The sequence below is a fragment of the Mesoplodon bidens genome, assembly GCF_964165515.1.
Source record: "Mesoplodon bidens genome assembly, chromosome: 3".
Lineage (NCBI taxonomy): Eukaryota > Metazoa > Chordata > Mammalia > Artiodactyla > Ziphiidae > Mesoplodon > Mesoplodon bidens.
The window spans coordinates 90,762,370-90,779,236 of NC_138178.1; the positions used below are offsets into that span (position 1 = coordinate 90,762,370).

A 16,867-nucleotide genomic window follows, 5' to 3' on the forward strand; every position below is an offset into this window, starting at 1 on the left:
AGCTCCTCTAGCCCATGCCCCAGGCTCCAATCAGCCCCAGGGGGACCTGAGCCATACAGAGGGAGCCAAGGTCAGCCATGGTCAGAAGCTCTCTCAGCAGTGAGACAGTGCAGGCTCCCAGCCCTGGGCACCCCTCCCTGCCCAACTCTGGAGCTCCAGCTGAACTTCTTCCCAGGGGCCAGGCATACACAGCCTGCAGGGACAGACTCAGCCTCACCTCATACGTCCTCAGCCACCACATGGTCCTCTCGCTCAGCAATCTGGGAGGCCATGCCCAGCAGCAGCGAGTCCACATCTTCAGCTCTTTGTAGGTTTGGGTGCTTTGGGGGTGGGGAGAAGAGAGGGGCATGGCTAATGAGGCCAGCAGTTGGGCAGCCAGGCTCCCTCAACCCCACAGTTCATGTCCTGGGCCCACCCAGTCCTGCTATTTGCTCCCAAACTGCGGGGCCATTGCTTCTCTACAGGTTGATTCCCCACTCAGGGTGCGCAATGTCCCCATCCAAAGCTCATGCTGCTAGGACACAGGTCTCCACAAGCACAAGGAACCGAAAACTTTGCTTCTATTTTAGGAAACTCGACGGTATGGTTGACAAAGGCACTAGATCTAGGTCTTGGTCCTTGCTCGGTTAGTAACCAGCTGTGTGACAGGACCTCTCTGAACTGTGTCCTGCCCTTAATAAAAAGGGCCTTAGGGATTAATAAAATAAAATAAGTAAAATAATAAAAAGGTATTAGCAGGACACTGAGGTCTCTTTCAGCTCAGCTCCATGACTCTGATTCTATGCTTGCCTCTTCCCTCTTTCCTCCCACCGCCTTCCCCCTTTATGAGCACTCTACACAAAGTATCTGATTTTGCTTTAAATTAATGGTCAATGCTCTTTACCCATACTGGCCTGGACAGATGATTCCTGGTAATCTCTCAGAATTCCTCTCTCCACCTTGCCCTCCCCACACGTTCACATTCACACACTGCCCTGGTGTGTCTAACTGGGAAGTTTCCTTGGGGACTGGGATGGCTGGGGTATTCCATTGCCTACAGGGGACCCAGAGTTGTCAAGGCAGAAGGAAAACCTAGACGGAAGTGATAGATGTAGAGCCACATCTGCACAGGCCCCTGCTGTGCCTCACACAGCCCTGAGGTGGGCATGGAGGACTGACGTTTGACGGTGTATAGCTACCTGGTCATCTCAGACAGTTGGTAGGGGAGATGGCTGGGGTGCCCCAGGCTGCTTCCTCTACCCCAGCCCATCCCAGCTGGCTGCCTCAGTCCTACTGCCCCCTTTCACCACACACCCTCAGACACAAACACACACACACAACACACCCACACCCACATATGTGTCCCCAGCCCTGACCTCTCGGCTCCAGTAGCTATTGCAGACCCGGAGAGCTCTGGAGACCCTTGAGTTCCTATTGGTGACCCCCTGGAAGTGGCAGCTGGCATTTCTGAAATGCAAGGAGCAGGTTAGTGGTGACCGAGGCTATGAAGCCCCAATGTCAGGCATCAGCTCTGGTCTCCAAGACTAAAGCCAAGGGCCCAGGCTATTGCTTCCTTGAGGCGGTGTGTGGTCAGGGTAGGTCCTGAACAACCTGAATTTTTGGAAGGTCCCTCTCCCCACATCAAACCAAACGTCTAAAAGTGTATCCCTTATTTCACCATGTTTCATTCTCTCTCTCTCTTCTTCTCTCTCTCAATAGATAAAGAGATAGATAACCTGTCAACTGAAAGGAAAAATGCACAACATAAGAGTTGTGAGTTTCAATTTTATTCAGGAAACTTACTGAGGACTATAGGCCAGGAAACAGCCTCTTTGTAGCTCTGAGGGGACTGCTCCAAAGAGGTAGGGGGAGAACCCAGTATATATAGGATTTGGGCTAGGGAATGGGTGCAGTCAAACATACATCTCTGTAAAAGGTTACTGCTAGTCACAAGGATCAGATACCTCAGTAAATGGTTTTTGTGTTTTTCTATGTATGGGAAGATGCAACAATCTGGGTCCATTAAAATTTTTTCCTGAGATATCTCTAACTGTCTAAGGGGTTTGTTTTCCCAAAGCACCGAGTGTCTTATCCTGTTTTTGTCCCGAATTCCTTTTCAGGGTGTACTGTTAGAAGGCGACTACAGTGGCTAATGACCTGATCCTTGTAGAGCTGGATGGTGGGCAACATTCTTTACATATATTTTTATGTATGTAAATTAAAACATTTTTAAAACGATTTTTAATCGTTCTTCTGAAATTACTTGTCTATGGATAACTCAATTACTACGATTTCTTGGCCATCATCAGCCATATCCAGAAATTGGTCCAGAGTAAAAATAATCTAATCCATGAACTGTTTTAGCTTATAATACAATTGTAAAAAAAATAGACTGCATGCTTTATTTTATATACTTTTAATTTAATATGTATATTTTAAAGTTTCCTTTTCATTATTTTGGAGTCAATACTACAGATCTCACACATTTTTATTATAATTCCCTCCAAAGGCTTATAAGCCCCACTTCCTGTCCTTATAGCTAAAAATATCCCCAGTGTAGTGTCAACACCTGAGGTTCAGACCTGCGGGCTTTGTGACTCACCCTCTGAACTTCAATTAGCCCGTCTTTAATTGGAGGATTAATATCTAAACCAGCTGCAGAAAAGTGGACATTAAGTTGCTCAAAAACCACAATGATGTATCTTTTTAAACAACTGTTGTTCTTCCTTCCCTCCATATTCACTGTTCCCTGGGGAATGGGCACACTTCTGATTGATAAGCCTGTCCTGAGGGCTCCTGAGGCAGATTTTTCTCAATATACACCTCCACCCCTCCAAACACACAAACATCTGAGCCCCTCCCTCACCTCATGTAGACGCCAGGGGGCACCATGGTGGAGAACTGCTCAGAGGCCGCCAGGAACTCCGGAGAGATGCTGGGGTCCAGGAAAGGGCGGTACTCTGTCCACAGGGGTAAGAAGAGAAATAGGCTCTTTACCCTCACACACTCTCGTCACATGAACCCACCTGTCTTCTTTGTCCTGAAGAAGGACAGAGATCCTGGATCCTGTCCTGACAGGATCCTGACCCCCCTCCCCCTCCCCCTCCCCCAAACCCCTCAGCCCAGGTGTTCCCCAAACTCCCTCACCTGTGTAATTCGGCGGTGCTTCCTGCAGGAAGCTGGGCAGCCACTCATACATCGCGATGTTCTGAGGGTCAAGAGAGGGGGAAATGGGAGGCCAGCGCTGGAGCAGCCAGGCCAGGAGGGATCTGAGCTCAAGGAAAGCTTAGGTGGGAGACGAGGACCAGGCAGGGGCAGTCACGGGAGAGACACTCAAACAGGAGAGGGGCGGAGGTTCCCGTTGCCCACGAGGAACGAGGGCAGGGGGGAGGGGCAGCTAAATAACAATCACGAGAAAACCTCTGGTATAAGTAGCGCTTTGCCTCCTTATCACTCTCAGGGGCTTTCCCTAGACGGTAGCTGTCTGGGGAGGGGTGTTTCTGGGTGGGCTTGTCCAAGGATGGAGGGCTCTGCGGGGCAGCGGAGTCTCCCGGGGACCAGGACGTGGGGGCAGGGCCGCGCGACTGACCTGGTAGGTGGCGATGACCCTCTTGCGCGCGTGCTGGAACAGCTCCTCGTCCCCCCAGAGCGGGTGCTGGCGGGTCAGCCTCTGCGCCCACAGGTTGTGGTAGCGGAACCAGAGCAGGCCCAGCGCCTGCAGGAAGGGCTCGCGGTTCCCTCGCTCCGCCCCGAAGGCTGCTCGCGCGGTGGGGACGCAGGGGAGGAGTTGAGCGCGGGTGGGCCCGAGGGGCGCGCACCTCGCCGGTTCCCCGCCCGCGCCCCCGCCGCCTCACCGTACAGTCCCCGGGGCCCGCGCCGTCCCGTGGCGGGGTCGGGCGCCGTCCACATGCGCAGCGGGTCCTGCGCGTCCCGGGGGAAGGCGGGGTCGGGCCCCGACGCCAGCTGCCCCCCAGAGAAGCTCCGCAGCTCGTCGCTCCAGGAGTGCGAGGAGCCATAGATGGCGCTGCCGTCCAGCCAGCCCGTCGCCTCGTTGGTCTGCGGGGACAGCGGGAGGCTGAGCCGGGGTTCGGGTGGCCGAGGCGGCTCAGGGAGGGCGAGGGCCGGGCGGCCATTGCAGGTGTGCTGGGGGTGGGAGCCTCTCCTCAGCTGCCTCAGGTCCCGCCCCACCCCACCCCCGCCAGCCGCCTGCCCCGCCCACCAGGTCCCGGGGGTTGCTGGGGCTCTGTCCGGTCTCGGGGTCCCAGCGACTCCTGTGGAAGGGCAGCACCACGTCCCCGCTCTGGTCGCGATCGACCACGGGGTCTCCGGGCGGGATGTGGATGCTGAGGAACTCGGCCGGGCAGCCAGGCTTTTCCACGCTCACCAGGTCCGAGAGCACGTGGTAGCCTGCCCGCAAAGGGGGAGGGCGTGGGAGGGCCAGCTGAGGGCCACCGAGCCGTATATCTAGACCCCCCACCCCCTTCCCTTGAAGCTTCAAAAGACTCAGAAGCCATTATGGGCAAGTGTAAGCCTTGACCTCCCCACTCCTTCCCAAGCCTTCATCCAAACTGGGTTCGTTTTAAGTTTGGTCTTCTCCTTGGTAACTGGGAGGTGCCCAGTGAATGTGCCTAAGCAGTAGGGCTGGCAGCACCGGCTCCAACATGCAGCTGGGAGCAGCCTGCCCAAAGGGCCTGCCAGCCTCAGTGGGACACTGGACACTGGAAAGCAAGTGTGGGCACCATGGATGGCCAGCAGGAGCTGAGCATTCCTGCTGGGAGCCAACAACCCACAGTCACTGCAGTCAGGCCCACCTGTCACCCCCATTTTGCTGGCCCACCCCCAGCCCTCTTACCAGAATCAGAACCCTGCCCTGAACCTGTCCTAGGAGCCACATGGGGCAGAGTGAGAACAGAGTCCCCCCAAGAGTACCTACCAGATTATTTCCATGCTCCTCTAACCCCACTCCCATCAACAACTCAAGGTGGTGCAGATCTATGCCTCCCCCAAGCAGACGTTCTCCCCCTGCTCCGACCCCTACCCCACCCCATTGCCTCCTCTTCCATCTCTCACCCCGTCTCTCAGACCCTCCCATCACTCTCTCCCTCATTCCCTGACTCCCTGCCTCAGACACAGAGGTGTCCAGCTGACCCCACTGGCCTCCCTTCCCCAGAGGTTGAGGCTCTCATGGAAGAAGACTCCCGGCACTGTGCGGTTTCACAGGAACGCCTGCCCTGCGGGGCCCCTCATGGCTGTGTTGCTAAGTGCCTGGGGGTTGGGCAGGTGAGGCTCTCGTAAGGGCTGGTACACACCATCTGCGTAGCTGGCTGGGATGAGGCGCTGCAGCCGAGAGCCTAGAGTAGGAGGGGTAGGGGCAAGGATGAATCCTCAGGGGGCTCCCTGACCTCTCTGCCAGGCTCCTTTCCACACCACAGATCCTAAAACCTTAGGAATGGGTGAGCCTTTGCTGGTACCTGCCAGCCCTTGCCCCTTAGCGGTGGCGACCTCCCTGACCCTGGGGCTCCATCTCCACTTGGCTCTCACCTACCTTTGCTGCCCCATCTGTGCTCCATGAGGTTGTTGTACCATCAACTCGCTGCACCTCCCATGAATGGGGTTCTGAGCTCCTGTGTGAGAACAGAGGGAAGGGGCAGCTGAGCAAGTCAGTGCGTGAGAGGACAGGCCAGCAGCAGAAAGTGGATACCCAGCACAGTGCAGGAGGTAGGGTATGGAGGGAGTTTACCCAGGGCAAAGTATGTCCAAACTCAAGCCCAGTCTTTAAGCTGCTCACTGGACAAATATGGCAGGGAGCACTAAAGTGGTATGGCCAGTGTGTGCTGACAAATGGCCTCAGAGAGGAAGAGGAGGGTGAAAGAGAACAGTGGCGGTGGTGCAAGGGATGTAGGAGCCTTCTACTGCCCTCACACCCCAACTCCCTGGGGGACAGGACAGAAACTGTTCCCAGCCCTAATACATCATACAGTGCAAGAGCCAGCCACTCTTCCACCCAGTGAAGGACATGTCATTCTGTGACTCACCCCTGGGCAGGGGAAATATGGAGAGGGGCTTGGCTCTCTCTCGTTGAGCCGCTCTCAGAGCAAGGGTATGGGCCATGGGGCTGTGGCTTTGGGGCCTATTGCTACCCCGATCTTTTCCCCAGTTTCTTGGGTGACATCAGGGACTGACTGGTCATACGGATAACCTTGCTGCCTCCTCTTCTGGGGCATCATGTTCCCCATATGATTCCTCTATTGACCCTATTTTATTCTCCAAAAACTAGGGTCTAGGAGGAAGCACTCAGCTGTTGAGGGAAGAACTCAGGCAGTGGGGGCAGAAGGAAGGGTCTAGAATCAGAAGTGGAGCAAGGATCCTTCTGGTCAGTAGATCAGATGACCAGCCAGAGTCCTTTCCCCAAACTAGGAGGCTACAGGGCTTAGGCTCCCTCTCTGCTCACCTCAGAGAACAGAGGAAAGAAAAGGACTCTCATCAGCCAGAGAGACCCATTCCTCCGGTTGTCTCTCCACTCAGACCAAGGACAGGATCTCAGAGCTACTTTCCTGCCCCATGCCCTGGGAGCACGCACATCAGCACACATCATACATACGCTCGCCAGGGGGTCTGAGAGGGAAGATGACTCAAGCCCTGATGTTTGAGCAAAGAACTCAACTAAGGATCCAGGACATGGGGCAGGAACTAGGGCAGCCACATGCATGTGATCTCTAAAATAAGATGAGCCGGTGGCAGAACAAGGAGGCCGCCTCTTGGGCAGGGTATGGGGGAGAATACCTCTGGGAACAAGAGGCAAGAGCTGGGGAAAAAAGGGAAAATCCAAGGCCAAGGCAAGGAGAGGACTGGGAGGAAAGGGAACATGAGCAGCTTTGGCAAAGGGAGAAACTGTACGGGCCGCCTCACCATGCTTATCGCCTCCAGCCAAGACCGATCACGCCACAGATTCTCTCTGCTTTCTCCTCGTGCATCCCCCACCCCTGATGATCAGAGACTTGCTCTTTTTTTTTTTTTTTTTTCCTGTACGCGGGCCTCTCACTGTTGTGGCCTCTCCCACTGCGGAGCACAGGCTCCAGACACGCAGGCTCAGCGGCCATGGCTCACGGGCCCAGTCGCTCCACGGCATGTGGGATCTTCCCCGACCGGGGCACGAACCCATGTCCCCTGCATCGGCAGGCGGACTCTCAACCACTGCGCCACCAGGGAAGCCCGAGACTTGCTCTTTTAAACCTAATTTGTGGCACCTTAAGCCCACTTTTCTCCTCAGAGACCCAGACTACAGAGAATGGCCTCAGATTCTAATAAGAGACTGTCCAAAGCTGAAGTAACGAACGCTTATGGATATATATATATTTTTTGCCATGCCATCAGTTCCCCGACCAGGGATTGAATTCAGGCCACGGCAGTGAAAGCCCAGAATTCTAACCACTAGGCCACCAGGAAACTCCCGGATCTTATTGATTTTTGTGTTTGTTTTTATCATATGGTGTTAAAACACTGGTGATTTCCCTTTAGCTTTGGGTCCAGTCCGATACCAAGATCCTTTATTGTTTTGTGTGTCTAATCAGTCTTTTCCTCTATGGGGTGTCAGGGTTCCTTACTGCATGAAGAAAGAGAGAAGACAGAAGAGAGAGAAAGGGCCCCCAGATTGTAAGGAATAAAATAGGAAGTGCCGACACAGCAGATGAAGGCGCCCTAATTCTGTGTATTTGGGGAAATTTTTCATTCCATTATCCATTCATCTAGTCAAGAAGCTTGAAATGAGCATCTACCATGTGCAGCGTGCTGGGTTAGCTAGGGACTAGGGATACAGAGGTGAATATGACACAGCTTCTGTCCTTTGAGGACCCCAGAGGATGCTGGGTTCCTCTGCTCCTAGCTGTGTTTCTCCTCCAGTCTGTACTCACCCATGGGCACCCACGGCCCAACCAGGAGTGTTCATGCCAGAGCCAAGCGGAAGCCCACGATGAAAATGTTAATAGGGCTCGGTTGTTAGAACAGCCTAAAATGGGGACCCTAGAAAAAAGACAAAGGACGGAGAGAATGAGCTCCAGCAGTTCAGGAGAGTCAGGGCCTCTTGAGGCCCCTATGAATCAAGGCCCGGGGCTGGGCCAAGACCAGAGTGTGTAGCAAATGGCAGGAGACTGACTCTCTCCCCAGAATCTTTCATTCATTCAACAAACACTTGATAAGCACCCACTACATAGCGGGCACTGACCTAGGCACTGGAGATTAAGTGATCAACAAAGCAGACAGAAATCTCTGCCTTCCTGGATTTTACTTTCTCCGATTAATTGGAAACCTTGCTTTGACTCAGCTTCCTGCCTCGCGCGCGTGCGTGCGTGCGTGCGTGTGTGTGTGTGTGTGTGTTTTCCTTGGACAGAGTCTTGCTTGGGGGCCAGAACACTGGGTTGAGGCCAGGACACTGTGCGGCTGCCAGTCCACTAGTGTGATCTTAGGCAGGTCACTTATCTGCTCTGGACCTTGGTTTCCTCTTCTGGCTATGGGAGTACACATGCCTGAACTGTCTACCTCCTAGCCTGGTTGCCATAATCAAATGTGAGAATGAGGTTGAATTCCAAGCAAGAAAAGTGACAGATGTTATGTAAATGTGATATAGAGAGGGTAGGCTGGAGCTTGGCTTCTCTGGGCAGACTCAGAAAGGATGCAGCCCCCGGTGCTTATGTGTTTGGGGATGGCTTCCTGCTCTCTCTCCCAGGCCAGCAAATCACCTAGGAATGACAGGGAAACAGAGGCAGCAGGGGACTCAGGATGGGACTCCTGAGTGGCGCAAGGAGTGCCTAAGGCCAGTGAAGACCTTCTAAAGGCAAAATGGAGAAGGGGGTGGGGTGGGGCTGGGGAACTGTCTAGTAGAGGAAGGTAGGAGCTCAGGGAAAGCCTCATCTCTAGCCAGAGCCTCAGGGCTCCTGGACAGGTTGTCTAGTCACAGAGGAGGGAACCCAGAGGAAGATCTCCTCCCCGACTTGACATCGCCCATTAAACAAATGAAAAAATGTAGGCCCAGCATAATTCAAAAGCTCAGCATTCCACTCACTCCACCCCAGTGAAAGGCTTTGGATGGTTAAAGGCAAAAGGCTGGACATGCTGAAGTGGCCACAGTGGTCCTTCCCTGATCCAGGATGTCTTGCCCCTTCCCCCCACCACTACGTCTTCAGGAGTCTGGGCCCCAGCCAGGTGTACCACTCAACCAGTAAAAGCATGCAGCGAGCTTTCAGGCCAGGCTGTGGCGAGAAACTGAAGGGGAAGGTGGACATGCTTCGTAACCACTCCTTTTGGGTGGGTAGCCACAACCATTTACGCAGCATCGCTGGTTCCGTAACCTCCCAACAACCTTGAAAGGAAAGCACAGCCTCACGACAGGGCAGTGAAGCCCCGGGGCTGTGGTAGAACCAGGAGGGAACACAGGTTGCCTGGTTCTTTCCCCACATGGCTGCTTTCCAGGCCCAAAGTCTAGTGTGGTGACCCTGGGCTAGGGAAAAGATGAGTCAGCTCCATAAGTAGTCCAACGTGGTCCCAAGGGAGGGCTGAAGGGGAAAGCCTGGACTCTAAATGCCCAAAGTTCCCTTTCTGGCATGATGTGCTGGTACCAAGAGGAGCTCCAGAGAGAGCCCCTAGGCCCAGGCAAACTAGGCCACCCAACATTCCCAGTTCCCAAAGAATCCAGTCTCTCCAAACCGTCGTTGGTGGGTGGGGGGGGAGGATAGGACCTCACAGGCTCATTTTAGCCTCAGGTTAAGAACGGAGGCTCAGGGGGGCCAAAGCTAGAATTCCCCTTCCCTCAAAAACGTGGCGGCGCTGGAGCACACGCCACCGCAGTCACCTTCCCCGGAGCGCCCGGGCCCGCGGGCGGGGGATGCCCTCCTGGGTCTGACCTGCGGTCGCGGCGTCTCTCGAGCGCGGACGGCGGACTGTCTCCCGCCGGGCTCACAGCTGGGCCCGCGACTTGCGCTCGGGTCCGGCTCCCTCTCCAGCTCTGCGCCCGGGCTGGCGGGGCTGGCGGGTGAAGAAGGGACCGCACGTCCCAGTACTCAGGCGGGGCGAGGCGGGGCGGGGCGGGGTGGGGTGGGGTGGGGTGGAGCGGAAAAAAGCGGGCGCGCCGGGAACCGCCGAGGGGCTCCGAGGGGACCCGGGCGCGCAAGGTGAGACCGCACGGGTTCGCAGGGCTCAGATGGGGTAGATGTCCTGTCCGTGGCGAGGCTCGGCTAATGCGGCCGAGTGAACGGCGAAAAGGGCAAGTCCGCCTCTACCGGTCTGCTGGGGCTGGGGAGAGGGCAGAAGAGGGGGAGAGGGTGCGAGGGGACGGAAGAGGCGCCCCCCAAATCCTCTCCACGCGGGCGGATCTGGGCTCTAAGACCAAGAGGATCGGTCAACGCCTGCAGACCAGGCCACGCGTTCGAGCAAGGCATCCGTCCTAAGACCCTTTAAGAGTCCGTGGTAACACCCACCTCCCGGAGGTCCTCGTGAGATCTCGGGGGTCTCACCGCCCTCGAGGGCCTCCCGCGCCCTGCCGGACCCCGGATTGCATCGCCAGGTTTGTGCTAGAACTGCCCGGGGTTGTGGGCAAGGGGCGAGGAGAAGCAGGGGTCCGAGGGATGGCTGCGTAGGACACGGTTCTCGTGCACCCGTCCTTTTTCTGTCTCAGGCTGGGTGAGGGCGGGCGCAGCGCCTCAGAGCCTCGGGTGTGGTCTGAGTAGGTTGAGGCTACTTGGAGTGGGGGGCTGGGGGGAGGGCGGGAAAGCATCCCGGACCCGGTTTGTCTGGTCATAGTCTAGTACTTAAGTGAATTAGAAGAGTGGGGGTTGGAAGAGAGCCCCGCCAGGAGAAAGGGCGTGCGCTTTGGACGACAGAACGTCCAGAACTGGTTCCTTCTCTATCCCATCCCTGGGAGCGCTGTGTGTGAGGTTCCACCACGAGGAGGAGAGCTGCGCGTGCTGCGAGGCACGCAGTGTTTAGAAGAGGCGAAGGTAGGAAACAGCGGTCCGGGTTTGAGTGGCGGGGATGCGTCTGCTGGGGTCTGTGCGGTCCGGGTGGGTTTTGGAGGGTACCTTGAAGTGTTGTCCCCGCCCCGGCCCCTAGAGGCGCACTTCCTGCATCCGCCCAGACCAAGTTCAGATCTAGTGGGAGTTCAAAAACAAAGTATGGTGAGAAACTAAGAACAGGCAAACAAACAAAACAAAACAACAACAACAAACTTAATAAGGTCCCAAGGTTTATCTCTGCTTAACTGGAGTATAGATAGTTTGACTGGCGTGATTCAGCACCCCAAGTCTCCTCACACACCTCAGCCCTTATTAGGGATTCCTGCCCCAGCGCGCTTTTCAGATCTTGTTCTCTTTCTCCACTTAACTCCTACTTTGGTGCAAAAGCACACATACACACGCCCACACACCTTCTTGAAGAAAAGAAACCGGGACAGGAGTTCTGGACAGGGTCCTCTTAGCCATCCAGAGCCGTAAACTTTGAATGGGGTCCACCCTAACCAGAGAAATAAACCATCACATTCTAGTAGGTCTGTATCACCAATAAGAGCTCTTGGCAACTCCAGGCATGTCACTCACTCCCCCTTTGTAGAGAATTAGTAGTCTTTATGGGTTCTAGAAGAAGGGTAAGGCAGTCAGGGGAAGACTTCAGAAGAAATCCCTGTGAAGTTACCAGAGGCCACAGAGCATTAAGAAAGTACATAAGAACTTCGAATGCTGAAGTCTGGAGCTTGTACTAGGCTATATTTCCTTAAAAGATTGTAGCTTTATTTCTTGGCCATCCCTCATACACACACAGGAACCCCACTTCTGTGGTAGGTAAGGAATGGGTAACTGTATCTGAAATGCAACTGAGTATGAGAAATGCTTTAGTATTTCAAGGGAGTTCAGAAAGGGAAAAGGTGTCCCTTACCTTTCCAGGCCAGGTGAGAAAGGAGAACCCCCAAAGTGTAGGGATTGGCTCACCCTGTGAGAAAGCACCTCAGTTTTGTCACAGGAGCCTCTGATGCAGCGTTTTTGTGTCTAGATGTCTGTTACTGGGAACTCCTTCCTTCTTGTGTCTGTATTTCTGCTTATAAGAACCTGCAGGTGTATGTCTGACTGTATCCTGTGCTTATTTATATTAGTATATATTTATATCAATATAACAATCATGGTAGTCAGCTAGGGGAGAAGTGGTGGAGTGAAGATTGACATGAGATTTCTCTCAGATTAGAAAAATTCTACTGTCAGACCCTCCTTGGCAAGCCAGGGAGGAAGATGTTCCCAAGGGAAACTACAAGCTTTGTAGGAAAAGCAAGATTATTGGGTGTGGGAACTTTTCATTTCAGTCCCACCTCTTCATGCAGGAGGCCTCTTAGCTTAATAATTAAAACCAAATTAGGATCAGGGTCAATAAAAATTAACTTTAAATTGGGCAATGTAGATTAAAGAAGACCTAATTCATTAAACTGAACAAGAAGGAATTAAGGTAAGTTTTATTCACCAACTATCTTTTTTGCTTTAGTCAATTTTAATGTTTTGGAGAATTGGAGATAAGTTAACATGTTTTTCTGTACTTAAGATACAGAAACCCATTTGTTAGTGTTTCTTTGAATCATCATGTTAATAGAGATGAGCCATTCTTATAAAATATTTTATAACCTCTCTTTGAGATAAATGCAGGAATAATGCTAATACATGACCCTGATCAAAATACATTGCACCTTTATTATTTGCCTATGTTGCAAATATTTGGTTTTGAAATTCCAGCATATAACATTTACTGTTACTTGAATACTATGTATTCAGACTTGCTTTATCTTTCTATGTTAACCAAGATATTCTACATTTTATAGCCTTTCCTAAATCATATAGCCTTCCATCAAAATTGTAACGGCTTCAGTCTAGGTGTCATAAATAAAAAATTCTTAGACCAATAAATATCTGCTTTAAAATAAGTATCACTGGGATTTCCTTGGTGGTCCAGTGGTTAAGACTCCATGCTCCCAATGCAGGGGGCCCGGGTTTGATGCCTGGTCAGGGAACTAGATCCTACACGCATGCCGCAACTAAGAGCCTGCATGCTGCAACTAAAAAGATCCCACATGCCGCAACTGAGACCTGGCGCAGCCAAATAAATAATAAAATAAAATAAATATTAAAAAGTATCACTATCACATATTTTACAAAATAATTTAATCCTCAGATTCTTACTTATCTTCAGCTGGAGTTGAAATTTATGTTTCAAATTCAATTAAACATGAACATTCATGCTTTGGAGACTCCAACTGTTGGAAGAGGCTTTCTGAAAATTTTGTGAAAGCACTAAAAATTGACAGGGTTGGCCAAATCCCTTCCTGTCCAGTCCTTAGCCCTATATTGGTGATAGTTAATGTTGAATGATGATGATAGAGGGCCGTGAGGGAGCATAGCTCCCTCTTGTGTGCAAAACAGAAGATGCCTCTCGCAGGGATAGGGACTCGTTCATTCATATATTCATCCATTCCATCCACAGGCTGATTGGTAAGTGTATGCTGCATGCAGGGGATGCAAAGATGGAAAGACGAAGTCGTCGCCCTTTAGGAGATTAGAAGCTACTGGGTTCTAAACGTTCAAACAGTTAGAGTGCAGTGTAATTATTGTGATTGTGAAGGTATGTTCAAAATGCAGTCAGAACATTAGAGGTGGGGACATCTACCCTGGCCTGATGACGTCAGAGGAAACTTCACAGAGGTGGTAACACAAGCTGAGACTTGATGGGTGAAGAGTTTGCCATGGGAGTAAGAGCATTCCAGACAGAGGAAATAGCATATACAAAGGCACGAAGGCTTGAAAGAGCGTGTCAGATTCAAGGAGAGGCCAGTAGTTTAGTATGGCTAGAGATTAGATTGCACAAAAGATGGAGATGGAAGTGCAGGTGGGACCAGATCACAAAGGACTTTGCATGTGATGGTGAGAAGATTAGACTTAACCCAGAGCAAAGAAGTGAAATGATTATATTTGCTTGTTAGAAGAATTGTTGTGGCACCGGGCCAGATAGGATGAGGCTGAATTAGGGCAGAGGCAGTAGGGAAGGAAATGCCTGGGTGGTTTCAAGAAACACTTGGGAGGTAAGATGGTTCAGCTCTCTGGCTTATTTGATTGATGAGGTGGTGATGCCACCAAAGAGACAAATAAAACAGAAGAAAAAGCAGAGTGGAGACAGTGAATTCAGTTTGGGACCTGTTAAATCCAAGGCATCCGTGGAACAGCCAAGTGAAATGTCCAGAGGATAGCTGGCCTTTCTGTGTTTGGAGCCCAAGTAGGGGGTCTATGTGGAGACATAGATTTGAGAAGCATCAGCCATGGGAATGGATGAACTTGCCGAGGGAATCATGAAGAGTGCTGGAAGAAGAGAGTCAAGACAGAATCCTAGGGAGCATAAATGTTTAAGAGGGGAGAAAGAACTAGCAAAGGAGCCACAGAAGTGTTGGCCAAAGGTAGGAGACCCAGGAGAACATGGTGTCATGGAGGCCCCGGGAGGAAGCCTGAAGAAAGAGGAATTACTACAGAGAGATCAGGAATGATGAAAAGTGAACATTTCCCTTTAGATTTACCGCTTGGTAACCTAAAGGAGAGAAGCTGGGGATGGGAAGAAGTCAGGTTCACTGAGGAATTAAGGCAGTGGACATACATAGACTATTCTTTCCAAAAGCCTGGCTGTGAAAGGGAGAGAGTGGCATAAGATAGTAGCTGGAGGGGACCCAAAAGGTCAAGAGAAAGAGTTCCTTTTCTTTGTGTTCTTAAGATGGGAGAAATGTAAGCATATCCTTGAGAGAAAGAGCCAACAGAGAAAGAGAAGCTGAAAAGTCACCAAGAGAAAGGGGGAGAACTGATGAGAAAGGTGGTGGTGAAGGCAGGCAGGAATGGAGTCAGAGCCCAAGAAGAAAGGAGATACACATTCCTCTGGAATGGGAGAGTTGAAGAGTTAAGGAAAAAAAGCAAAACTTCATGTTAAAACTGAGACAGCGTTTATTTCACTTGCCCAAAAGACAGAATTAAATGTTTAAACTGTCTCTTTGTCTCTGCGTGATACCATGCTACCCCCACCCCCCAGAGACAGCACCAGGAGGTGGCCAGCCTAGAAGGAGAGAGAGAGTTTGGGAGCTACGATGTGTCATAGAGAATCACAGAATTTAGAACTAGAATGGGTCCTGGAGATCATCATATCCAACTGCAGATGAGGAAGCCAAGAAACAGAGAGGTTGTCATTTGCCTGTCCAGTTATAAAATCAGTCAGTGAATGGGACTTTCCTGTCGATCCAATGGTTAAGGCCCCACGATTCCAATGCAGGGGTGCAGGTTCAATCCCTGGTCTGGGAACTAAGATCCCACATGCCATGCAGTGTGGCCAAAAAAATTTAAAAAGAAAAGAAAAAAAAATCAGTCAGTGAAGAACTAGAACTAGACCCAGAACTGATTCCTGCCCAGGGTTCCCACTAAGAAGGATTGGTGAAAGAGATAAATGGAATAATGAAATGTCCCCTCCTTCCCAATCTGGTGGCTTCCATTTATGAATATTATTCTGTTCCAGGTACTATTCTTAACACTTTACAGACACAATCTTGTTTCATATTCACAATGACCCTATGAAGTATACCTTATCATCATCATCCCTATTTTTAAAATACACCCAAGTCTCTGTAACTTGAAGTGGCAAAGGCAGAATTCAAACACAGAGCTGCTAAACTTCTAAGCTTATTCTTTCACTGTATCACTTAAGACACTACCTGGTCAGACTGTAACTTATGGAGCCTCCTGGGTACCAAGGCCCCAGTACAGATTATACACAGGGAAATGAGCAGAGCTGGGTTCGTTGATTGTAAGATGCATTTTTTTTTCACATTTTGACATCTCTGAAACTGAGGTGCGTTTTACCAGCGATGGCTGTCATTGTTTAATTGGCAGTGTTTTTTCCTCTTTCTTTCTTTGTGGTACTTAAAATAATAGCATGTCTTGCAATCATTCTGTCTGGATTTAACAAAACACAGTAAATGTAGGTGCCATTTCCCCAATATCCTGTCTGCAAAGAGGCAAACTAGAGCCAAAATAGCTCTGAGATCAGGGGACAGACAGAAAAGAGCTAAGCCAGGGTTTGACCTGAAATGAAGCCTAGGAATTTAAATCAAGGAGGAAGGCTGCTGTGGATGATGTGTGGGGCAGAAGGACATCTGGCCCCAGCACTGTGCCCTAGTGGAGGGCAGGCTCCTTCAGTGCTTATTGAGGTGAGCTCAGTTCAGCTCGATCGCTCTCGAGTTGCCAGAACAGGAGCCAGGGTGCCCGAGAAAGCTTGTCAGACCAGCCTGGGCAGTGCCAGGTCTGGGAATCAGCCCTCTGATGACGTAATTGGATTATGTACTTAGCAGAGCTATCTTGTCTTTGTTCTTTGGGGACTGAGGAGGAAAGCCAACCTTTTTGTAATCTGTACCATCTTTCAGGCTTATGCCTTCTCTTGACAGAAAATATAGCTCTTTCTATGTTCTGTGATCCGTCTGCTTGTGCTGGAGGCCTGAGGGAGATAAAAGAGAATTACGTTTCTTAAGACAGTCCCAGAGGAAGCAGAGAAGCCTCGAGGGTAGTGGTGGCACTGGTTTAGGGGACCTGGGGGTTAGCAAGGGAGCATGGAGCGACAGAGACTGATTGCCAAGACCCTTATTCTCTCACAGCTAAAACATGGGGAGATGGATCGCTGAGGGGTAGCGGAAATGGCAGTAACAGTGGCGTCTGGTGAGCACCAGAGAAGTGTCTGGTTTATCCTCTGCTGGGTCTCCAGCACCAAGAACAGTGTGTGGCACATAGAGGGCGCTCAGTAAACACCTACTGTTGTTGTAGAGCATCCACCTCCCCTGAACAACCCCACCAAA

The 16,867-nt window shown here is 51.4% G+C and overlaps 1 protein-coding gene across 1 annotated transcript in view; it reads right to left on the reverse strand.

The window, feature by feature from the left end:
* DUOX1 (dual oxidase 1) overlaps positions 1-6,206 on the reverse strand; it is a gene marked incomplete at its 5' end in the record, with an annotated part of 28,750 nt that extends 22,544 nt beyond the window's left edge. Inside the window, 12 exon segments of the mRNA XM_081228260.1 lie at positions 225-320; positions 1,356-1,446; positions 2,846-2,939; positions 3,127-3,187; positions 3,569-3,735; positions 3,834-4,035; positions 4,199-4,386; positions 5,166-5,193; positions 5,197-5,330; positions 5,525-5,566; positions 5,569-5,603; positions 6,088-6,206. Coding sequence (XP_081084386.1) covers positions 225-320; positions 1,356-1,446; positions 2,846-2,939; positions 3,127-3,187; positions 3,569-3,735; positions 3,834-4,035; positions 4,199-4,386; positions 5,166-5,193; positions 5,197-5,330; positions 5,525-5,566; positions 5,569-5,603; positions 6,088-6,206 — 1,257 coding nt within the window.
* Positions 6,207-16,867: the final 10,661 nt, after the last annotated feature.